The sequence below is a fragment of the Octodon degus genome, unplaced genomic scaffold (assembly GCF_000260255.1).
Source record: "Octodon degus isolate 3935 unplaced genomic scaffold, OctDeg1.0 scaffold00008, whole genome shotgun sequence".
Classification (NCBI taxonomy): Eukaryota; Metazoa; Chordata; class Mammalia; order Rodentia; family Octodontidae; genus Octodon; species Octodon degus.
In genome coordinates, this window is record NW_004524584.1 from 18916888 (window position 1) to 18939921 (window position 23034).

A 23034-nucleotide genomic window follows, 5' to 3' on the forward strand; every position below is an offset into this window, starting at 1 on the left:
TATATATATATATATATATATTCCACACCTGCTGGGATTACAGGTGTGTGCCACCACACCTGGTTTTGGCAGTCTCAGGACAGTATACCTGGGGTTCTGTGGATGGCTTGGCATGTGGTACTGGGGATCAAACCTGGGTCCTTGCACTTGCCAGGCAGGCGCTTGGACTGCCAAGCTATCTCCCCAGGCTCCTTCCTTCCTTCCCTTCCCCCCCTTCCTTCCTTCCCTTCTTCCTTCCTCCCTCCCTCCCTCCCTCCCTTCCTTCTTTTCCCTCCCATCCAGGGGCTCTCCCCTCCCTGAATCACTGGGAGCCTCCCCTCTCTACCCTGAATGATGATTTAGCCCCACCAGACAGCCCTAACCTAACTGTATCCTGTCCAGCCAGCTGCGGACAGCAGGGTGACCCCTACAGTGCACACAGGGAACAGGGCTGCTCCCTGGGGTCGTCACATGCCCAGCAGCACCTGGGGTCACACGTGGCCTGCTGCTGTAGCTGTGCAGGGGCTCAGCTGGGCAGAAGTAAGCTCAGCGTCTGTGTTCTGCCTCCATGAGGAAGCCACCCCAGGCCTGGGGCTGCACCTCAGTCCCTGTCCTGTGGCAGTGTCAGCACCCACACTGGGGCAGCGAGGTGGTAAGCATGGCACAGCACAGTCTCAGGTGGGTGCCCTTCCCACCCTCCAGCCATCACCTCTGCCCAGTCCTGTCTAGCCATGTTAGCAAATGGAACCCGTCTCCGCAGCCCTGCGGATGTTCCTCCCAAGTGCCAGCAGGTTCTCCCAAGGGCAGGTACTAGGCTGCCTCACCGGTCAGGAAGTCACTGTGGGCCCTGACCCATCCGCTGTGGCTGCCTCCTTGCAATGCTGGGTCTTCATTCTCCTGGAGTGATACTATGTTCTCAAGAAACTATCCACTGCCAAGCCCTGCTGCTCCGAACAGAACAGCACGAGGCCTCTATGCAGAGTGGCCAAGCCTCTCCTACCTGTCTGGGTCCCTAAGCATGCAGCATCTGTCAGTGCATATGTACATACACCTACCACTGCTGAGCACACGTGTGTGAGCACACTACATGAACAGACACAAACATGCAGATGTGAACCTTCACTGCATGTGCACAGCACCCAGCTGCACAACCCTGCACCGGATACACGTGCATGCATGAGTGTGTGCACAACACGCACATATCTCACAAATGCTCAACCGATGCTTCCAGACCACCTGTGCCCAGACTAACACTCAGAGAGGCACACGCATGTGTAACACAAACACATCAGTGCTACCCTCTACACCCACCCACACATGTGCACACACACTGCCTTCTGCACTAGACCCGTGACCCTGCCTATTCCACCTCAGGTTGGGCCCTGCTCCTCGAGTGCAAAGGAGCATCCTGAGCCAGTCACTCTGGGCATGGCAGCCTGAAGACCCCTGCCCTCTGACGAGGTCTAAGGGACCTTTCCCAATGCTGCTGGGAGTGGGCGGTATGTGGTCTGGCTCTGAGACAAAGACCCAAACCTTCAGAAGGCTGCTGCCCCGACCAGAGTGGCTGCCACTACCTGATCAGGGAGAGAACCAATCCATGCGGCTGGCACACTTATCACAGGGCCGTCTGGGCCCCGGGAAGTGGCCTCTGAGTATGAAGGCTCTGCGCTTGGCACCTGCTCCATGCTGACATGCTCACCTATAAATAACAGCGGTGACAGGTCGCCTGTCAGCACCCGCTGATGGACGGTGCCTGCTCCTGCCATTACAGCCTTGTGACTGTGGGAAAATTAATTTAAGTGGTAGTTAATTTCTAATGAATTCCACTCAGGCGGCTAATGTGGTCCCTCGGTGTTATGGTAACCTTCACGGATCATCGCATTATGTAAATAAATTCTACTTTATGCTGGTTTATTAAAAAAGAGTGAAGATTGGGAAGTCTGTGAAATCTCTGCAGTGCCCACAGCTGGCAGGGCGGGGGGTGCTGTAAGGAGGGAAACCAAACCACCTAGAGTTTGCCAGGGGAGCTGACTTCCCCAGACTCAGTAACTGGGCTACTCTTTGGGCTCTGATCACATGCAACTCCCCACTTCAGTGCAGTCGTTGCTCCATCCCAAGGAGAAAGAGGAACTGTTCTCATAAACCCCAGGGACATGGCAATGTACTATAGGGAATAGCTTGCTCTGAAAGCTGGGGGTGAGGATGAGCTGGCAGGGCCTTGTCTTACAGACTGGAGGGGCAAAAAGTGGGCAATCAGGGGATGGAGGATGTCAGGATGGAGGTGGAGAAGACAAGGGGGAGGGGCAGCTCCCCAGCAGGAGACAGCCCTGGGTGTCCCATGTGCTTGGCGCAAGTGTGGGTGTGTGAGCACCTGGGAAGGCGCAAGGCTTCTTCTCTGGTCCAGACGGGGGGTGCTGAGGCCACTGGGTCACAGCAGAGGCTCAGCCAAGGCAGTGCCCAGAGCTCATACCAAGTGTGTGAATCAAACCTGCTCATGTCAACCAGTGGCCTGCTGCGCAGCTATGGGGCCTCTCTAGGCTCGGTCTTTCCTGGGTCCCTGTGAATTTCCCATGGTCCTGGAAGCCCTTCCACCCAACTTCCACTCTGAGCCTCTCCCAGTGCTTCAGGAGCCACCCGCCTCTCATCACCCGAGCCCTGGGCTCTTTCCTGTCCTGGCACCTGGGCCTCCAAGACTGGGTCCTCCTGGGTCTGAAGGCTTCAGCCTTGGAGTCCAGGGCTCTGTCCTGGTGTGTTCTGGTCATCTGGTACAGATGCTTACAGTAGCAACAGCCTCTATGTTCTCACGTGTTGGGGCGATAGGGCTCAGGGTTTCCACACAGTGGCTGTCATCCAGTAGCTGGCTGAGTCCTCCCAAAGTTTTGCTCCTGGCACCTGGCCAGGAAGTCACCCTAGGCTCCCAGCACTGTGTGAAAGGCATCTCTCCGGGCACCTGGGCATTGCTGAGCCCTGATGCAGCTGTGGAGGTGCCTGGGCCAGAGCAGAAGCTGGGGTGGTTTCTCTCAACACTACCCAGTCCCATTCAGAGAGGTCACAAAAGTCACCCAGGCTAGAGGTGGGGATGGAGACCTCACCCACAGATAGAAAAGGCTGCAGAATGCTGGGTCAGCTCCTAAGTGGCTCAGTGTCTGTGGCCACCATCCTGGGTCAGCTCCAAGTTATGTCAGCCCCCCAGCCATGTGACAGATCTGGCTCGGAACACTGACTTTGGCCAACAAGGCCACAGCCATGCTGAGTGTGTGACCACCCCATGGTCCTGGTGCCCCTAGGCCTCCCACTCACCCGATTTTTCTAACACAGAGAAGGCGGCTTTGCAGAGCTGGGGAGGTGTTCAGCTTCACGAGTTCCTAAGTAGACTACTCAGCTTAACTGCCACTGCCAGGGGACGGGATGGGAGTGTGGCCCTATTTTTCCTGTGGCCTAACATTCTGGACTTTTCAGGAAACCTGAAATAGCAGGAGGTGGTGGACAGGCAGCCCCTCCCTTCAGGAAGTCACCAACTGGTTGATTTACCAGTGGGGTGCAGGTACCTCAGGGAGACCCAGCTCTCAGGGCTGAGAGATGGGTTAGTAACCAGTAGTACCCTTGGCAGCAGGGGCAGAGTCTGACATAGTCCCCTCTGCTCCTAGTAGTGGCCTTGACCAAGTAGCCTCTGCTGGTGCTTCTGACTCTTCCTGTCACTACTTCTGGGCCATATCCACCCTGTCCTTGTACTTGGATCTGGGCCTGAGCGCCCCTGGTGTCCACCCTGCCCTCTGCCCTGAGCACAGCCCTGCAGCAACCTCCACTGTACTGGTTGATACATTGTATTAACTTGAGGAGTTTAAGTTTAATTAAGTGACTCAGCAGAGAGCAGGAGGTCATGGACATTGTGTGAGTTCTACACCCTCAGTCCCAGGGTAGCTTGTTTACAAGGAGGGGAGAGAGGCTGGCTAGAAGCCAGAGCTGCTGCCTTTCCCTTTGCTCTTTACTGTTTTCTACTGTCATCGACTGCTACTCCGCCATGTGCCACTCTGCAGTGGAGCCATTTGAGTATAGACTGAAACCTCTATAGACTGTGAGCTAAATAAACCTCTCTTTCCTTAATTTTGGGTGTCGGGTATTTTGTCCCAGCAATGAGTAAAAAATAACTGAGACACCCATGAACACCATGCCAGACCAGGTCTAGGCAGCCACCCTCTGGTGGGCCTCACCACCCTCTTGACCAAATAGCCCAGAGGTAGTGACAGGAAGTCAGCACTGTTGGTGGCTGTCCTTTGCCCGAGTTCTAACTGGTTCTCAGCTCTCAGCTTTGGGGATGGGAAGAAGAGGCACCACTAAAGCTCTGAGTGCTGTACTCTCCTTCGAGTCCCAGGACTCCTAGGACTCAGCTGCTGCAGGCCCAGACAGGTGGCACCAGTGACCTTCACTGGCCAAACCTTCCTCCCCACGACCACATCCCTGGCACCCGCTGTCTACAGCTGTGGCCTGTCAGCCCTCGGTCTCTGACTGTCTGGCTTTGTGCCAGGCTAAAATCCCCTCACAGCCGTTCCTCCTGTGTCCTCTTCGGTGTTTAACGTCCTACTTAAAAGGTGGTCATGGGGCTGGTGAGATGGCTCAGTGGTCTAAAGCACCTACTTAGAACAAGCTTAGCAAAGCACAGGGACCACGGTTCAATCCTCCAGCACCACATGCCAGCCAGCCCCGCCCCCTGGTGGGCTGAGCTGGCCACATACACACACACATAAATAAAAAAAAAAAAAAAAAAAAGGTGGTCATGCATTGTGGCTCAGGGATTGGACTTGAATTCCAACCCTGAACAACAGTGTGACCTGCAGTCCCATATGTCTCAATCCCCTAATCTAGAAGGTAGGAAAGCTAGCGTGTCACAATTACCATGAAAGGGAATCATAAGACCATGAGATGGAGCAACCATGCAGCATTTTATCTGTTTGCACATTTCTGCTTGCCTGTGTTATCAGTCATGTAAATACATTCCATTGTGTGCTTCCTGGGAAAAATAATTTCTTAATAAACTAGCTTTGCCTTCAGCACATTTTGCATCCTCCAGCCCAACACAAATGGGACATGCAGCCAAGAGAAAGCTCCTTCCCATCTGCCTCCGGCCCGACCAATCTACATGTGGCTTGGTAAAAAGAACGGAAAGGTCCTGGAGCTGATTCAACACAGCCCCAAAAGACCCAAGACTAGAGCCCTGAAGTTGTACTTTTCTTTGACAAGACCAAGATAGTTCTCCAGGGCGCCGCGCAGCTCCGGCGCTGGCTACAGCATCTGCCGCTGCTTGTGCTTGGGGTTGGTTTTGCAGAGCACGTACCAGCGCCCGTTCCTCTTCACCATGTAGCAGTCCCGGCACCGCTTTCGGAGTACGGCCTTGGTCTTGAAGCCCAGCGCTGTAGGCATCTGCGGCGGGAGGCAGTGCGGGGGCAGCAGGGCGCGGGGTCCGGGGGTCCCCGCCAGCACCGAGGAGAGGGCACGGGTTGGCCCAGGGCAGCTACGCAGAAGTCGCTGGGGGCGTGTGACGGAAGCCAGCACGGTTCTGATCAGCGGGGCTGCCAGGGCGCGAGAACCTGCGGGGAGAGGACGTGGTGGCGGCGCCCGGCCCGGCTCCTGTCCTTGAAGGCCACTCCCTGCTCTCTGTTGCTTGGGGTGAGCGCTGCAGGGCTCCAGGGTCGGGCCGTCTCAAGGGCCACCCTCCAGGTCACCGCGCCCCAGGGCCCGCGTCCCACTTGTCGCCTCTCGTCGGATCGTGCCGGCATGCGACCCCCACCCACCCCGCAGACCTGCCTGCCCCAGCTCCCCCGCGTGCCCGGCCAGCCCCACTAGCTCGGCCCTCGCGACACGCGAACTCTAACCTGAGCAGAGGGCGCGCGTCCACGCCATGATGTCTGGGCCTGCGCCTCTCGCGCCTCGCGACAGCGCGCACGCCTGCGTAGTAGGTGATGAGGACGCCGCTGCCAGGAAGAAGGATGGCGGACGGTCACGGGAGGCGGGGGAGGGCGCAGAGACCGAGACGCAGGCGCGCTGGGTCGCCACGCCCCCAACAAGCCCTGCTTGGATTCTGGCCCTACCCGGGAAGAAATACGCACGCGGGATCCAAAATGTATACCCAGAGAGAGAAAGAAATTGCAGCCAATTGGACGTAACAAAATCTGACAAACACCCATGTCTACCCAAAAAGTGTAAGGATCACGTTTCCATGCAGTACCACCCTAGCACACGCGTGAGGGATCACAGCAACACCAGCCAACAGCTCAACTGTCTTTCCCTCACTTGGAGAGCTCTAGACGTGGAGAAATGGAACAAGCTGGGCAGTGGACGCCTGCAGGCCACTGCGCGGGCTCTGCGCTGCCAGGTCTGCACCCGCGCCCATCCCGTCGCTCAGTAAGGGCGGCGGCTGGCGCAGTGCGGATCGTTTGGCCCACGCTCGCACCTGCCAGGCGGGCGCCACGGCACAGCTGTGCCAGCTCCAAGGAGACTCTGTCTCCCGCCACCGTAGTCCGGGGACGCCTTTCCCTTTCCCGGAGGTTTTTAAGTGCTCTTCCGGGCCTGCTGTACATCGCTTAGCCTTTGTGTCCGGAGTCACCTGATTCTCTGGCTCTGGCTGCGAGAGAGAAGGGGACACCAGAAGGCCAGGCCCGATCTGGGCCTTGCGCGCACAGCCCTCCACGCTCCTGTCCGACTCCTGGGGGTCAGCGCTGCGCCCGCCCTGCTGAGTCCAGGGTCCGCGCTGATCATCTGGCTCCCTCCGTGGCGGGCTCCTGTGTGACTGTCATCCCGGATGGCTCGGTGGAAGGTTCCTGCACAGCCAACTAGTCACAGGGCCGAGGCTCAGGGAGAAGGGGCAGCCGGGTTTTGCGGTGGAATGTAAAACTTGGTCAGCTCTCCATAAGTGGACCTTTCTCCAAGTGTGTTTGCTTGCTGGATGAAAATCAATTGTGGTTTACTGGTAGTTTTATTGGGACTCTGTTGCAGAAATCCCAGAATGCCGAATATCTGCCACGGGAATGTGCTTTTAGTTTCTTCTGCTAAGAATCAATTTCTTCACCCAATAAAGACCTTTGATATTTAAATGTCTCAGGGTTATCGACTGCCAGGAGAATATAATGCATCTTTACTTTTCACCTTCCCCTGCTTCATTCCCCAAACAGGAAGGGCCAGTCAGCGCGCACTCCCAGCTGCTCCTAGGTGGAGTCCCAGGTGGAGTCCCAGGTGGAGTCTGCACCTGCCGGCCAGACAGCGTAGCGCATGCTCGTCCACCGTTCTGCCTCCGCGCGCTCCCCCTCAGGGCGAAATAAGTCCCGGGAGCCGGTCCCCGCCGGAAGCCGTGCGCATGCGTCGGCGCTCTGAGTGACGCCCACCAGGTCAGGGGTCGCCGGCAAGATGGCGGCCGCTGTGACCTTCCGCCGGCTGCTGGTCTTACCTCGAACAGTGCGGGCCTTCGGGGTGCGGGTGTCGCCGACTGGGGAGAAGGTCACGCATACCGGCCAGGTAACTACAGCTTCCGACGCGCGAGCCCTAGGCTCGGGGTTGGATAGTGGCTGGGGCTTGCGGATAGTGGGCGGCCAGGTAGAACTGGCGGGGTCCTCTCCCGAGGTTTGCGGGGCTGGAAGTTGTGCTAGCGCCGCCGTCACTCGCGCACTCCCGCGCGGGGTCCCACACGCCCAAGTCGGCTCGCCTGCGGGCGACGGCTGACCTTCCAGGGCTGCCCAGTGGGTCTCAGGGGCCGCTGCAGAGAGCCTTCCACGGGGACTTTTAATCATCAGTCCTCTGGATCAGAGTCTTCGGTGCTTGTGTCACATGAAATCTTCAGGTCCAGCGAGTTGAGGGTTGCCCAGCGCACACAGCAGCTCTCACCTGTCGTGGTGAGTGGACAGATAGAAAAGAACGGACCCCCCCCAAAAAAAAAAAAAGAAAAAAAAGAACGGACTAGAAAGCTCCCCAAATACATTTACAGAGAAAAGCAACAAAGGCTTACCTGAAAGGAAGGGGCGGCCCACCTGGGAGTATTGCTGGCAGGTGTGATGGCACGCACGTACAGTACACTTTGTCCCCTTTGTTGCTGGCTCATTGTCAGTGGCCTAAAATGTCGAGAAAAACACTTTTCTGTAGTACTTACCTTGATGCCAAGTGACCGCTTTCAGAGTTAGGCAGAAATCACAGATGGTCATTTTTCTTTCAGGTGTATGAGGAGAAAGACTACAGGAAAATTCGATTTGTAGGTCGTCAGAAAGAGGTGAGTAAAAGATCTAGTGAAAGAGTGCTAAGTATTCATAAAGTCTGCACAGATAGCATCCCTAATCCAAATGCCTGAAATGGTCACAGATCCAAAACTTTCTGAACATGCACATGGTGCTCCAAGCAGTGAATTCTACATTTCATCTCATGACATGGGTCTCAGTGAAAAGGTATAAATTGGGCGTGGTGTTGCATGCCAGTAATCCTGTAATCCCAGCACTTGGGAGGACGTGATAGGAGAATCTGAGGATCACCTTTAATTTGAGGCCAGCCTGGGCTATGTAGAGAACTCAAAGCCAGCCTAAACTACATAGTAAGACCTGGTCTTAAAAAAAAAAAGAAAAAAGAAAAGAAAAAAAAAGCCATAGGCATAGTAAACATTTTTAGGCTGTTTTTTTTTTTTATTTGTTTTGTTTTGGTTTTTTTTTTTTTTTGATGGTACCAGGGATTAAACTCAGGATCTTGCACTTGCCGTGCAGGCACTTATATCACTGTTCTATCTCCCCAGCTCTAGGCTGTGTGTGTCACATGTAAAGAAACATAAATGAATTTCGTGTTCAGACTTTGGTTTCATCCCCAAGATATTATGTACGTGCAAATACTTCAAAATCCAAAACACTTCGAGTCCCAAGCTTTGGGACAGGAGTGCTCAACAAGAAATAAATATGTAATAAGACTTAAATCCTCCCCATTTCTCAAGCACCCTAGAGGAGCTTGAATTCTGAATGTTAATTGTGTTTGTTTTTTCTCCCCAAAATATTTAACATAGTCTATAGCTGTGCCTTAACCATTTACGTGTGAGAATGATCTTATTTTCATTGCTGTGTCTTGGGTGTACTTTCCACAGCGTTCATTGAATAAGTTAGGCTGTGTTCCTACAGGGACCCTGCAAGCTAAAATGACTTCTCTCAGTGGGTCTATGGGCCTGCCCATTAGCTCAGTCGTTTAGTGACTGCTTAAACAGAGCAATCAGACTCAGGTTGCTGTGGTTCGATCCCCAGATCCTCAAGCCTTACTAAACCTGCCCTGAAGGCATTCTGAGCCAGCACCCCCCCCCCAAAAAAAAATCCTTAAGTGGTCTAATTGCTTTCCATGTTTGCACATGTTCTGGGCTAATTCCCATACCCATGATGGTGCTGCTGGGGAAAGAACATTGAGAGTGGAGTCTTCTGTTAGCTAAGCGTGTTTCCTGTCAGACTCTCACCCATGCCCGCAGCCCCTGATTTTCCTTGCTGTTCATTCAGGCAGGGCTCCAGCTTCCCTGAGTGGGTTTGTCTTCCTTGTAAGTCACTCTTCCTGTGTCAGGGCTCCCTGAATCAGTGCTTCTCCTTTCCCTCTGATTGTGGCTACTTTGCTCCTTCCCATTGCCTGGTATTGCCAGGATGACTTCTGTCCTGGAGATACAGGGCAGTCTGGAGAAGCTCCCATGTGGGCCGCTGACCATTAGGATTCACATTCTCAGATTTCAGCCAGTTGGCCGCTGTGTGACTGATGGGTGGGGGCAGAGAAGTTTGTGTTTTTCCTGTTGGCTGTTTGCTGTGCTGCTTGAGTGCTGGCTTGGGAAAGAGACGGGGTCCCTCTGGGTTCTGAGGAAGAGTAGCGCAAAGTGTCTGATGTTTGCCAGGTGTGGTGGGGAGCTGGGGATGGGGAGTCTGCTTCTGGTGGGTAGTAGCCATGTCCATTTGCCGGCTACCATGCTTCACATGGCCTTGCAGTGCAGGTTAGTGCCTCTGAGATTTCCTTGTCTGTAAATTGGAAACCTTGTACAGAATTTTCATAGTATTCATCTTTATAGGAATCCTGAGGGATAACAGATTGCCTTCCATATGTCTAGTATGACAGGACCTCCTCCTTGTCCTCAGAAGCCTTATTGGTTCATTTCTCAGCCATCACTGTATTCCTGGTTTCGCTCCTGCTCATATGCTGCTGTCCTGGTCCCGAGGCACTGCGTTTTACACCAGGGAGACATGACATCAGGAATGGGGCGTCTCTTTCACAGAGTAGTCAGGACAGTTAGGCTTTCCTGCTATCTGTGTTTTTGGAAATTGGTGCTGTGGTGTGAAGAGGGGGAGCCGACTTACGTTTTGTCTTTGGCGGCGGGGTTGGGGGGGTGGGTACCAAGTGTCCTGGCGCTGGCAGGTGGCTGTCCTGAGGCCGGACTCCACTTCCTCACTTGGAGGTGTTGTGCTCTGCCAACAACTGTGTGCTGAGCGGCTGGGAAGGAGGTGGGCCCTGTAGCCTGCCCTGGCCCTGGCTCCGTCTTTCAGTGCTGGTAGCACTTCAGCAAGGGTGTGCTGCTCCCTGTCACAAATGCCTCTGCTGGAAATTCTTTGTGTGGTTCCTGGTGGGCAGGGCAAAGGGTAACCCCGAGCCCTGGTATGGCGTGTGTCTACCTGTCTCCCGCAAAACCTCATGCTGTCGTGGGATGGGGACTTCTGGAAGTTTGTGATTAACTCACGGGCGGAGAGCCGGGATGCATCTTAAGGGAGAGAGACTTCCTGTCTGCAGTCACTGTTGCTGCTGCTCCTCCCTTTTGCTCTTGCTGTTTTGCTGTCTTCTGCTGCCAGGGACCTGCTGCCCTCTGCCCTGTGCCACTCTGCCTTGGAGCCAGCCGAGTATGGACAGAAACGTCCAGTACCTGTGAGCTAAATAAACCTTTCTTTCCTTCATTTTGGGTGTCGGGTATTTGTCCCAGCAATGAGGAGAGAGTAACTGAGACATCTTTGTATGGTTCCTGGTGGGCAGAGCAAAGGGTAACCGAGAGCAGAGGAAGGCAGCTGTGGCAACAGCAGGGTGAGTGGAGAAGCCATGGGACAGAGCTCACCTGGCCCTGGTGGATGCAGCTGGCCCCACCAGTGTCCCAGCACCTCTGCCTGCTGCAGTCTCATGAATGAGGAAGCATCTTATATCCTCCAGTACACAGCATCTTGCCTGGGAGGTGGCATCCTGCTCAGGCTTTACGTCTTTCAAAAGAACATACTCTTTAATTGTGTTTTTTAATTTTAAAAATGCTTAAGAATTGTTTTGGTGAGAGGTTGTTGTGTTGGAGACCAAACCCAGGGTCTTGCTCATGCCAGGCAAATGCCTTACCAATAGGCTCACCCCCAGGCCCTAAGAGATTATTTCTTTTTTTTTTTTTTTTTAATTTAATTTATGTGTGTGTGTGTGTGTGTGTGCATGGCCAGCTCAGCCCACCAGGGGGCGGGGCCGGCCGGCATGTGGTGCTGGGGGATTGAACCTTGATCCCTGTGCTTTGCTAAGCTTGTTCCAAGTAGGTGCTCTAGACCACTGAGCCATCTCACCAGTCCCAGAGATTATTTCTTAGAAGGTTTTCAGGCTTGCAGAAAAGCTGTGAAGAAATACAGCATTCCCGCAAACCTTTGCTTGATGATCACCTCTGAGGGCATGGTGGGCACCTCACACAGCAGACTGAAAAGGAATTGCTTGCTCTCGGTCTGGGCACATGCAGACCCACCTGTGCCCGCTGTTGCCATGGTACCCAGAGACACTTACTGCCCCACATCTGTGTTCTGCCTGTTCATCTTCCCTGTGCCACCCTCCAGCCACTTTGGCTTGGTCCCTAGTTTCACTAGTATTCAGCTGAATATGATCCTCACACGAGAGCCCTGAGGAATGGGATGCCTGTGTTGAGGTGGCTCTGTAGGAGCCTCGGCAGCTTCCCTGCGAGGTTCCTGCCAGTCCTGACTGGATACAGTGGTAGCCCTGGGAGGAGACTGCAGCTGGGCTGGAGGGTGCCCCCTCAACAGAAGCTGGCCAGGGTGGTCCTTGCCTCCTGGGGTGTATGTTGCCCTGGCTTGGGCAGTTCCCTCTGCACTCATTCCTTGGTAGTAAGACACCTGCTCCTGGAAGCAGGTGCTCTGTCCTCTGGTGCTGATGCAGCAGGATTGGGAGCGTGCTGACCACTCTGATGGTGGGACCTTGCTGCTGTCACTGGGTGTCGCGTTTGGTCCCCAGTGGGGGGCCTGGCTTGCACGTTCGGTCCTGGCTCCCACATTGCTGTCTAGCCACAGCAGAACCTCTGTGCTGAGTCTCTCGCAGTGCATGGGTGCTGGTGACTGGAGCAGGCCAGCATGTGGGGTGTTGTGCCCAGCAGCCCTAAGGGCAGGCTTTATCTTTAGCTGTTGAAGACCAGCAGGAGCTGGGGTCTGTTGTCTGCGACCCTTGCAGAGGGGCTAGTCTGGTGAACCATGTGACCTTGGGACCTTGCCACCTGTCTGTTCTTTGGTAGCAACTTGGAGGTGAAGCCACTACCAGTTTTAGGGGAGCAACGAGCAAAGCGAGGTGTTCCCACAGTAAGACGCTGCTGAGCTGCAACAAGGAAGGGAGTTCTGAGAACATGTAGGTCACCTGAAGGCACCGTGCTCAGTGGTGTACAGTGGGTGCTGTGTTTTTCCTGAGTGCAGCCCCAGGAGGCCATTATAGCTGCAGTATAGCTCGAGTTCCTAGGGAAGCTAAGGAGGCTGGGGGAAAGAACAGGCGTCTTTACTCCACATTGGCTGCTCATGCTAGCAGACCAGCAGGTCCCCACCCAAGTCATGTTGCCTCTGAGGGTGCACAGGCATGGCTGCAGGGGCCAACAGAGAGTGGGCAGACCCTGGTTTGCTGCCAAGGAAGCAGTTGCTACCCAGGACCAGGGGCAGGACAAGGTGGGGTACTGAGGAGTGGCTGGAAGGGGCCGGGTGGGGTGCTGGGCATGGGCATTTGCGGGTAGCCACAGGTAAGGCCCTGCCCATGTGCCCGCCTTCCGCTTGGTGATCCAGGGGTTGTGACGCAGGCCAGGGCTGGCTTTGGCAGGTGTGGGAAGACAGTCCGCTTATGCTGTCCGTGTGTGGCGCCCTGCAGAGCCTGGAGAGCCGGGTCCTCACTGCCCACTGTGCTGCCTTCTGCTGAGCGTCCCCCCCCCCCCCACGCCAGCCCCAGATGCTGCAGATGGCTTGGTCACTCGAGCAGTTTTTGCTGCCACACAACTTTAGAATTAGCTTGAACAAAAGCTTCAGTTTTTGCTGTGATCTGAGACTTAGGCGTAAGCGTAGACATGCACCAGTGTAAGCAGAGTGTGATTATGTGTTCACTAGCACATGCTTGCAGTACCGTGTCACGCTCCTCCGGTGGAGTTGGTGCCCGGCAGAGCAGGTCTCATCCTCCTGCCCTGCCCTGTCCACCCCTCCACCTTTCAACCCCTTCACATGTGAGAAAGCTCCAGCTCCATTTCCTGTTATCTTTTGTTTTGCTCTATATTTGTAACTTGAATTTCTTTCGTAAGAGAAAGTATATAATATGTAGGCATGGGTGTCAGTCTGTTTGACTTACCATTATGGTCTCAAGGTGTAGCTAGTTTCCTACAAACAAATCAAGTTTATCTTTCTTTATGGCAGAGTAGTACTCCATGATGTGTAAATATCTCATGTAGTCCATTCATCTGTCGGACATTTGACTGCCAGGTATGATTGTCAGGATTAATCTTAAAGATATTGGATGCCTTTAATAATTTGCAACTTGGAAATTTCCATTGGTGGAGTCAGTATTTCACAGATCGTTGACATTTACCGGGGTTATTTTCTTTTTGTGTTGGTCTTCCTATTGTTGCATAGAATCATGTATTTTATTTTATCTTTAATAGGCCTCACCTCAGTTTCACATAAAGGAGTAGACCTATTACAGGAAGGGTCTCCCTACAACATGAGGCAAAGAAACAAAAACAGGCTACTTAGACAATGAATTCAGGCCTAAATGCCTGTATGCCAGTGGCTGATCATTGAGATAGAAATGGAAATGTGATTTGCGTCTGCGTGTTAGCAGTAGTTACAGGTCGGATCTGGTGTTTAGGATGTGGCAGGGCCAGTTCTCTCTGTTGATTCCTCCTGCGACCCCAGTGCTTTTCTGCTCCTTCCCGAGGCAGAGCCAGGGGAGCAGTGCCGGGAGGTGTGGCGTGGGGTGATGTGGGGGGCAGATGGGTGGCTGGGGTGTGCTGCTGCTGGTTCCCCTCTTTTCCTGCTGCACTGAGTGCTGGGCTCAGCTGCCAGTAATTGGAGGCCAGGGTTGCTCTGGAGCTGCCTGCAAGGACAGGAGCACAGCATGGTGGGTCAGCCTTGTGCCCTTCACCCAAGAGACCCTGGTCCCTCTGACTGGCACGATGGGGCCTAAGAATTGTTAGTGAGATCTTTGTCACCTGTTGTCATTTTGGTAGATGCTGTTATTCACAGACAAGGCTTCATTTGTGTGGTGCTGGTCCTTACCCATGGCATTGTGTGGTGTGGACCCAGAGTCTGCCCACGTAAACAGGGCCCAGTTGAGGTGTGTTGAGGGCTGGGATCTGTGTGGGAGGGAGTGGGCTGTACTGGGGACTGCAGGTGGGCTCTCTTCACACCACAGACTCTGTCACAGTTACTTTTCTCTTGTTGCTGGGACAAAATACCTGACACCCAAAATTAAGTAGGGAAGGCAAGGGTTATTTAACTCACAGTTTGTAGAGGTTTCATTCCATACTCAGCTGGCTCCGAGGCAGAGCACCACATGGCAGAAGGCAGCGGTTCTTAGTGGTGGAAAACAGCAAAACGGCAAGAGCAGAAGGGAGAAGCAGTGGCAGAGGCAGAGGAAGCCTCTCCCTCCCTTACATTGCCTTCAGGCTGTGTGCTCCTGCTGGGTGTAGCACTGACCCATCACCCCAGCATTGGATCATAAATTAATCATGGCTCTGGATGCTGCCCCACAAGACCACATGGGGCTTTGGGAGGACACCTAGACACAAACCATAACAGATGCAGATCAGGCCTTGCCACCCACCTTTTCCATCAGAGGTCAGACTGGTGGTTTTGATGGAGGCGGGGTCAGGGCCTGCCTGGCTTCCTGTCCATTTGAAAGCTACCTGCTGGATGGAGCAGCTGTGAAACTGAGCGCCTGGGTGCAGTAGTTTCCTCCTCTGGGATGGAGGTGTGGGCTCTGGCTCAGCCTGGCTGCTCCTGCTTCTGGCCCCAGCCCCAGGCCACACAGGACAGATGTCCAGGATCACCTTGATCTCAGGTCTAACCCTGTGTGGGTGGACACCTTCACGAGTGGTCACACTTGAGCACTTGCATAGCTCCCCAGCTGGCTGGTGGGGCTCAGAAGAATCAGCCCGACTATTTGTGTGGTTGGACTCAGGGTCCCGCTGAGCCCCGCATGCTGGCTGGCATGGGAGGTGCCTGAAGCTCTAGTCCAGCCTGGCCTCACTTCCTTCTGCCCTTTCCTCAGGACATGTCTGTCTCTGGTGTGCTCTGCATGCTCTCAGCTGGGCCAGTGTTTGTCTTGGTGCAGGGACACAGGGGTGATGTGTGTGTCCACGGTGGGGGACACAGTGTCTCCTCACCCATGAGAACTGAGAGGAAGGCGCCAACTCCGGTGCCTGCAGATCCTGAAAGTGCAAGGGAAGCGTCTGTGATCAGAGGAGATGCTGGGCTCTGCCTCTGAGTTGTGCTTTAGAGTGGAGCTATCCTGTGCATACCTGCGGTGTGGACCTGTGTGTGCGTGCGTGCGTGTGTGTGTGCATGCATGCAGTGTGGGTCACAGTGTGCATGTGTGGGCAGAGACAGGCCAGCATGCGGCAGGGCTGGGGCCCGGAGGAGTCCTGACTGTTGTCAGGATGGGGACAGCATGCAGTCCTTTGCATGGCTCCTGTGAGCATGGAAGGGGGTGTGTGTGTGTGTGTCGGATGCCTGACTTGAACTGTGTCCTCAGAGGAGGGCGGTGTTGATCTCCAGATCGTGTGTCGATGAGTGTGTACTGAGTGGGGCCACCTACCTGAGCTAAACTGTCTGTAAGGATGAGGAGTTTTTACTTGCCTATGTTAAGTTTCACCTTTTCTTGTTCTAGGTAAATGAAAACTTTGCCATTGACCTCATAGCGGAACAGCCTGTGAGTGAGGTGGGCCAGCGGGTGATCGCCTGTGATGGCGGCGGGGGTGCCCTGGGCCACCCCAAGGTGTACATAAACCTGGTATGCAACCTGTCTTGCTATCACTGCTGCTCCCCTGCGCCTTCCATGGCTCCTGTGGCCTGTGGTGTGCCTGGGTTGCCACCACAGACAAACTGGCTTCAGTTCAGTGTGCTTGGCCCTGCATTGCCTTCCCCTCCTCAAGCCGCAGGTGCCCCTCTCCTCTGCCCTGTCCTTGCTGGTCCCTGTTTAGTCTGCTGGCCACCACACACATGCCACAGCAGCCTGGACATCCCGGGTGCTCCTGCTTGGCCTTGGAGTTAGAAGCCCGCAGCCGTGTCCTCGCCAGGCTGACTGGTGGATGTCCCGTTTTCTTCTGAGGACTCTGGTCTTCCTTTTCAGGACCCTGCCTAGTGGCCTTATTGGCACTAGGTAGCCAGGCCTGTGGAGGGTTAGGGCTTCGACCTGTGACCTCGAGAGGGGATAGTCCTGTCCTACTAGTCCCTCCATAGTCTGATGTCACACAGGGTGCAGAGTAGAACAGGAGAAAAAGCCACAGGATGACTTCCAGTGGCTCGGTGACTGGCACTTGCCTGCTGTGGAAGGTCCTGGCTCCATGCCTAGTACCATGGAGAAAGAAATGAGAAAGGGAAGAAGGTGAAGAGAGTCGCACTGGGCATGTGCATACCCATGTCCTGGACAGAGGGGAGGGCTGCGCCTCACGGGCTGAGGTGTCCTCCCGTCATGAGGGTGGTGTCTGCCTGGCTCGTCGTCATGGCGCTGACCTTTGTTTGTTGCTGTCTGAAGAGCCGACATTGCAGGACAGCAGGTGTAGACTGTGGAGCAGCCCAGAGAATGGCCTGGTGTCCTGTGTGTCTGGGATGCCCTTGGGGGACCTGCACTGTCCCTGTCCTCCGAGGCTCAGCGAGCAGCACAGCTGTAGTCATATGCCTAAAGTGGCGGTGTGGGGAAAGCAGTGTGCTCAGGTGACCCTCAGGGTGACTTCAAAGCCCCGGCACCAGCCTTCAGGTGGGTGCCAGGTTCGTGGTTCAGTCCAGGAACCCTGTTCTGACAGGACTTCTAGGTGATTCTCCTCAGAGCCTGACATCTGACGTGGATTAGAGGGAGAAATGGGAAATGAGATCTTTCCTTTTTCATTTTTTTTCAGGACAAAGAAACAAAGACAGGCACCTGCGGCTACTGTGGCCTGCAGTTCAAGCAGCACCATCACTAGCCAGGTGCAGGAACGCTGGGAGTATGCATGGGACACCTGGGCCTTGGACGGCTCGGAGCTGAATAAAGGGCCCGCCTGCGTCCAGGATGTGGGTGCGGGTGTTTCCTTCCTGGCTCGCGTGTTCACTGGGCCGCGCGTCCCTGACCCCTGCTCCCCAGGCTGGCGCTGCCCCTGGAGCCCCGTGGTGGGGCTGGCTCCGCCGTGTCCTCGTCCACCACAGTATGCAGCTTCTCCTGCCTCAGCCGTACGGGAATTGGTCCCTGGGTGTTGTGGCTCTCCCCGCTTAAGAGAGGGAACCTCAGAGAGCAGGGACCGGGTGGGCAGGGCACAGAGGAAGCCATGTCCAGAGGAAGACCCACTGATGGCTGGGCTACCAGCTGAGGCCGTGGGTAGCATCAAGTGACTACCTCCTACCAGCTGTGTTTTGGTCAAGAAATATGGAGAACATTAAATTTTTTTTAAAAAAAATGTATTACAGTAAAAGATACACTGCCTTGGGCCAGGAAGGTAGCTCAGTGGCCCAAGGGCCTGCCTGACAAGCGCGAGGTTTTGAGTTGGATCCCTAATGCCAAAAAAAAGATTGCCAAGAAAGCCCTCAGAATCCTTCCTGTCACTTCAGACACACTCATCCATCGTCCGTGGCACTTCTGGCAGCAGCTCTGGAGCCTCCTTTCCTGAGTCTGCGGTTACTGTCGCAGCTGCCTTGACATCCTGAGTGGACTCCGTGTCAGCCTTTCCGGGTCATTTTGACTTTGGGAAGAGCCAGAAGCCGCACCAGCTGGACCTGGTGGGCGAGGCAGGGCAGGGCTCACTGCCGTGTTTGGCCAGCCTCCCTCACCTTTGTGTGGCATTTGGCAGCAGTCATCACTGACTTCTTGATTTCTTTTTTTTTTTTTTGGTACTTAAATGGAACTCAGGACCTTGCGTTTGCCAGGCAGGTGCTTGTGCCCCTGAGCTGTATCCCTGGCCCTTGATTTTTGTTTTTGAGATGGTCTTAATGCAGTTCAGGCTAGCTTTGAACTCACTAAGTAGCCTAGGCTCACCTCAGACTCTCGGTGCTCTCCTGCCTCTGCCTCCCAAGTGTTGGGGTTATAGGCATGACCACCATGCCTGGCTTCACTGTTTTTTTTTTTTCCTGCGGAACCAGGAATTGAACTCAGGTCCTTGCACTTGCCAGGGAAGCGCTTATTCCACTGAGCCATCTCCCCGGCCCCGTGTTTTTTTGTTCTTGTTTTTCGTTTTTGTTTTAGTTTTTAAAATTTTGCACATGGTCTTGCTGTGCAGTATAGACTACAGCGATGCTCTTGTCTCAGCCATCCCCGCTCTGGGATTACAGGTGTGCCTTCAGGGCTAGCATGGTACCCCTGGATTCTGGGGCTGGCACTGCATGCAGTACCAGGGATTGAACCTGGAACCTTGCGCTTGCCAGGCATGTGCTTAGACTACCAAGCTATCTCCCCAACCCTTCACTGTGTTTTTGATCATACCTTGTAGAGACACTGCAATTGGCTGAGCCAGCAGAGCGTGGGCCAAGTCACTAATGGGTGTCATCGGAGCCCTGCCTTCTTGGGGCCTCCTGATTAAGCGTGGAGGCTATGGCAGGGTCATGTGCCATCTTCCATCCACGCAGCCTGAGGGGCCTGGCAGGCCAGAGCAGTGGCCCAGTGGCCAGACCACCAGCCACCCAGCTCCATTCTCCTGTAGCCATAGCCCCTGAACCCCTGCCTTTCCTCCCTAGAGTCCCTGGTGTCCTATCCCTTAATACCAGGCTCTGCTCACGGCTGTGCAGCCTGGTGGCCATGGGAGGCTGGGCACAGCTTCTCCCACGTGGTTCTTTCTCCTATCCTTGGACTCCCTAGGTCTGGGGCCACAAAGTACCTCTGTGCTGTCGTCAGACAGCTCCACTTCAGTTAATTCCTCCCAGGAACGCTGGGGACTGCCTCTGTGATGTTGGGGCATAGTAACTCGTGGGGCGGTGGCAAAGCCGCAAAACAATCTTGTGGTTTGGCCACCTGCAGGGTGACCTGAGGTTCTTGCATTCACCTGGCCTTGCCCACCATTGGCTATGGGCAGCATAGCTAGAGTGCCACACTGCAGCTTGGATCGACCTTGGTGGCAGCTGTGGGACCCCTGGCCCAGTGGCTACACAGCCGGGCCCACCTGATCCTCACCACTTACTCAGGAGCTAGCCAAGCTATCCCACTCTGCTGCACAGGAGGCAGGCTAGGGTGGCTGTTCCCATCTCGGCCCATGCTTCCTCTCCGGGGACAGAGAGCACCATGTGGAGAGACCCTGCCAGTGCCCTGGAGCAGCCTGGCATCTCAGTGGACTCGCCATTCTGACCCTGGGTCTCTGAGTTGCCAGCGCCCGCCGGCCTGGGTCCTGGAGTGTTTTGCCAGCAGTGGATGTTAACTTTGTCCTGCCAAACTCAGGAGACCCCCAAGAATGCCAAGGGCCCCTTCCTGGCCATGCAGCAGGCCCAGCTCTTGTGTGGGTGCTGGGCTGCAGGGCTCATGGCCAGCACATCCAGAGGATTGTGCCAGGGACTGCGGTATAAAGTGGGTGACAGCAGGGAGACTGCCTCTTGCCGTAGGCTGGGTCCTTTCCCAGTCCTGCAGCCACCCAGTACCCCAGCCTCATGACCCCCCTGCCCAGCAGGGGGCAGTGGTGCTCAGTGTGGCTGTCTTGTCCTAGTACAGGGCCCACACACCCTGAGAGGTCGCTGTGTGTTCTGGGGAAGAGGACAGATACTGGGGGACGCCCAGAGACCAGTCCAGTGAGACCCTACTCCTACGGGGGTCCTCAGGCAGAATCCCTGGGGCCTGCATCTGCACCTGGTTGGTGTTCCCTGGCCCAGTGAGGGGCATGTCCCTCCTCGCTTGCAGGTAGCGGCATTGCCTGCAGTGGGCGGATATGGTAAGGACACCTGGCAGCACCCTCCCGGTGGAAGTCCCTTGGCTAGGCAGGTGCCTGAGTTGAGAGTGGCCTTCCTGCTGCCCAGAAGTGGTGGCTGGGCTCAGCTTAGTGACTGTGGTAGGCCCTGTGGCATTGCATAAAGGACTCACTGAGTCCATGACACCACTTCTTTTTTTTTTTTTTTTAAATTGTCCCAAATTTATTGTAAAGAAAAAAATCATTAAAGCATATACATAAAAAATATTAGCTACGGAAGAACAAAATTAAATAGCACCTTATTCTACATTAGAAAAAAAAAAAAAAGACCAAGTGTGTAAGAAACTAGACTAAAGGACTGAAAGAAAAGATCTGTGCTCTTTGAATTTTATACCTTGCAAACATACCTTTGAAAAATAAAAGTAAGATTCTCTAGTTATACAAACTTGAAATATTTTAATACCTCCAGAAGTAGCATATAGAAAATAAAGAGCATAATTCAAAAGGCAAGAGAAGTTGCAGTATGGACAGTTTGATTTTTCACTTTTTTTTTTTGAGGCAAGGCTTCACTCTGCAGTTCAGGCTGACCTTGAACTCAGCGATCTTCCTGCCTCAGCCTCCCTAGTGGTGGGATGACAGGCATGTGCCACTAGGCCTGGCTCATGACACCACTTCTGACCCAGTATGGCCTTGCTGTTGGCCTGTTCCTTGGGGACCAGGTAAGGTTACAGAACTGCCAGATATGGGGTGATTGGAAATTTCATCTTGAGCAGTTTATTTATAGCTTAAAACACTTAACATCTACCTGATCGAACCTCTGGATCCTTCCCTGAGTGTGCAGGTGTCTCAGGTATGAACATGGCATCCTCAGGGCTGTGCCCTCAATCGCCTGGGGTGCCCTACCTTGGCTTTGTCTCCAAATCAAGATTAGCAGATGAAGCTCAAATTTATGACCCGCCTGGCTCGGCCTTCTAGAATTGGGGTGCTTGGATTATAGACTTGTTGCCCTTGCCCAGATATGGTAATTATTTTCTTCTCTGGAAGTTGAGGCATTTTTTGAACAGTGAGCTGTGGTGAGGGCCTGCTCATCCTTGCAAGATGCCTACTTGCTCTGGGAGCAGCCAGACTGCTGTGGTCTGGGCTGTGGGTTCCAGCCCCCAGGATGGGTTGGAGGTGGGCCACCCCTGGCTCCCACAAGAGGGCCTGAACTGCGCCTTCCTGCAGTGCCTACAAACCTGCAATTGTGACAGCCTTCGAGATGCACGTAGGCCCAGCTGAGGGAGACGGTGGCCCTGGCTGCAGTTGCTTAGAAGAGTGCTGTCTTGAGTTCAGCCTGGCACAGGCCTTGGACCAGGAGGAAGTGAGCTGAAACCAGCCTTGGGAAGCAGTGTCCCCGAGACCACTCATATTGAGCCATCTTGCTGTGAGAATCACAAATGGAGGGGAGCAGCTGAGCCCCAAGTCCTCCCTACTGCCCCTGGTTGCCCACTGGGCCGCCTGGGTTAGCAGTACCCCAGGGCAAGCAGACCGGGGCTCAGATGTCCCCTAAAGATCAGGAGTGGCCTAGAGTGGAACTTGGGGCTTGGGCGGTGTCCACCTGGAGGCCAGGAAGGGAGCAGGGCCAGCTGCTTGTGGTAGGAGATGAAGACTCAGGCCTGCTCCTCCTACGTCCTGCTCCTCCAGGGCTCGGGGTGGCCAGCACTGCAGCCCACCATTCCCATCTGTCACTGTCCACCACTGTTAGCCACCTTCTGGGATGAAAGACTGGGCACTTGTGTGTTGGCTCACGGCTTCAGTTGGGGCCTGGGGGCGGGGGTGAGAGCAGCAGGATGGCGGAGGGGCCTGGCGGAGGACAGGTGTTCTCAGCATAGCAGCCAGGAAGTGGACAGCCAGAGCCGCAGGTGGGGACGACGACACCCAGGCCACGCCCCAGGGACCCCCTCCACCAGTTCCCACCTGCTAATAGCCCATCGGCCAGAGTTCACCCATGACGAGTTTGTGGATGAGCAGTGTTTCCTGGTTCATCCACGCTCTGCAGGGAGGCCTTGGGGGTGTTGTAGGTGTAGCTGTAACACCCACCACACTTCCGGCCAGCCCTGCTCAGCTCCCAGCCTGGTGGCCTTGGTGCTGCCCCAGCTTCCTTTGCTCCTGGACACCATCCAGTGTCTGTGACAGGCTGCTGTCCCTCTGCCTCTGTCCTTCCTCCATGAGCTCCTGATGTCTCAAGGAGCAGGACTTGTCTTCCAGCTTCAGGGCCAGACCCCTTCCATGTCATGAGGGTACCTCCAGCCCATGTGCTCTGGGCTCGGGGCATCTGAGACCCTCCTGCATGTGCCCCCTACAGCAGGGCCGTGTCCACCGGTCCACACACTCCTGGGTGTGCTCATCACGCATGTGCATGCAAGGACTTCCCCTCAGCAGGGTGGTAGTGAGGAGGAGGTTGGGCGCCCCACAGCGTGTGGGGTCAGGAGAGTAGGCAGATGGGGGACAGCCCTACTCTGTGCCGCTGCATGATGGCTCCACAGAGCTGACGGGCATGGGGCATGGGGGGACGACAGTGCAGGTCAGGAAGGTGTGGGCCCTGGCGCATCTCCTGGCCGGCCTTGCTCTGCACATGCCATTAGTGACTGGACCCTGGAGGCTTCCTGTTCTCCCAGCTTCTTTGTGACCTCCACTTTGGAAACAACCAAGTGTCCTGTGTACCCATCACAGGACCCTGTGTGCCTCTTCCTCTGCTGGGTGCTCTC

General features: G+C 54.9%; 2 protein-coding genes across 2 annotated transcripts; one reads left to right on the top strand and one right to left on the bottom strand.

Moving 5' to 3' along the window:
- Positions 1-4900: 4900 nt before the first annotated feature.
- Mrpl36 (mitochondrial ribosomal protein L36) lies at positions 4901-7093 on the bottom strand. The gene is made up of 3 exons (XM_004625271.2): positions 6428-7093; positions 5850-5948; positions 4901-5564 (listed from the first exon to the last, which is right to left on the bottom strand). The coding sequence occupies exons 1-3, from the start codon at positions 6552-6554 to the stop codon at positions 5260-5262; spliced, it is 531 nt and encodes a 176-aa protein (XP_004625328.2). The 5' UTR covers positions 6555-7093; the 3' UTR covers positions 4901-5259.
- A 244-nt stretch (positions 7094-7337) lies between these two features.
- On the top strand, positions 7338-17505 carry Ndufs6 (NADH:ubiquinone oxidoreductase subunit S6). Its single transcript, XM_004625185.2, has 4 exons — positions 7338-7485; positions 8177-8230; positions 16102-16224; positions 17330-17505. Exons 1-4 carry the CDS (start codon positions 7378-7380, stop codon positions 17393-17395), a joined length of 351 nt encoding a protein of 116 aa, XP_004625242.1. The 5' UTR covers positions 7338-7377; the 3' UTR covers positions 17396-17505.
- The last annotated feature ends 5529 nt before the right edge of the window (positions 17506-23034 follow it).

What these genes read in the sequence shown, in the direction of transcription:
- Ndufs6 (XM_004625185.2), top strand. Translation starts at nt 7,378, where the DNA reads ATGGCGGCCGCTGTGACCTTCCGCCGGCTGCTGGTCTTACCTCGAACA. An exon ending in AGGTCACGCATACCGGCCAG is followed by an intron (nt 7,486 to 8,176) that starts GTAACTACAGCT and finishes TTTTTCTTTCAG; the next exon opens with GTGTATGAGGAGAAAGACTA. An exon ending in CCAAGGTGTACATAAACCTG is followed by an intron (nt 16,225 to 17,329) that starts GTATGCAACCTG and finishes ATTTTTTTTCAG; the next exon opens with GACAAAGAAACAAAGACAGG.
- Mrpl36 (XM_004625271.2), bottom strand. Translation starts at nt 6,554, where the DNA reads ATGTACAGCAGGCCCGGAAGAGCACTTAAAAACCTCCGGGAAAGGGAA. An exon ending in CCGTGGCGCCCGCCTGGCAG is followed by an intron (nt 5,949 to 6,427) that starts GTGCGAGCGTGG and finishes TCTTCCTGGCAG; the next exon opens with CGGCGTCCTCATCACCTACT. An exon ending in GACGCGCGCCCTCTGCTCAG is followed by an intron (nt 5,565 to 5,849) that starts GTTAGAGTTCGC and finishes CTCTCCCCGCAG; the next exon opens with GTTCTCGCGCCCTGGCAGCC.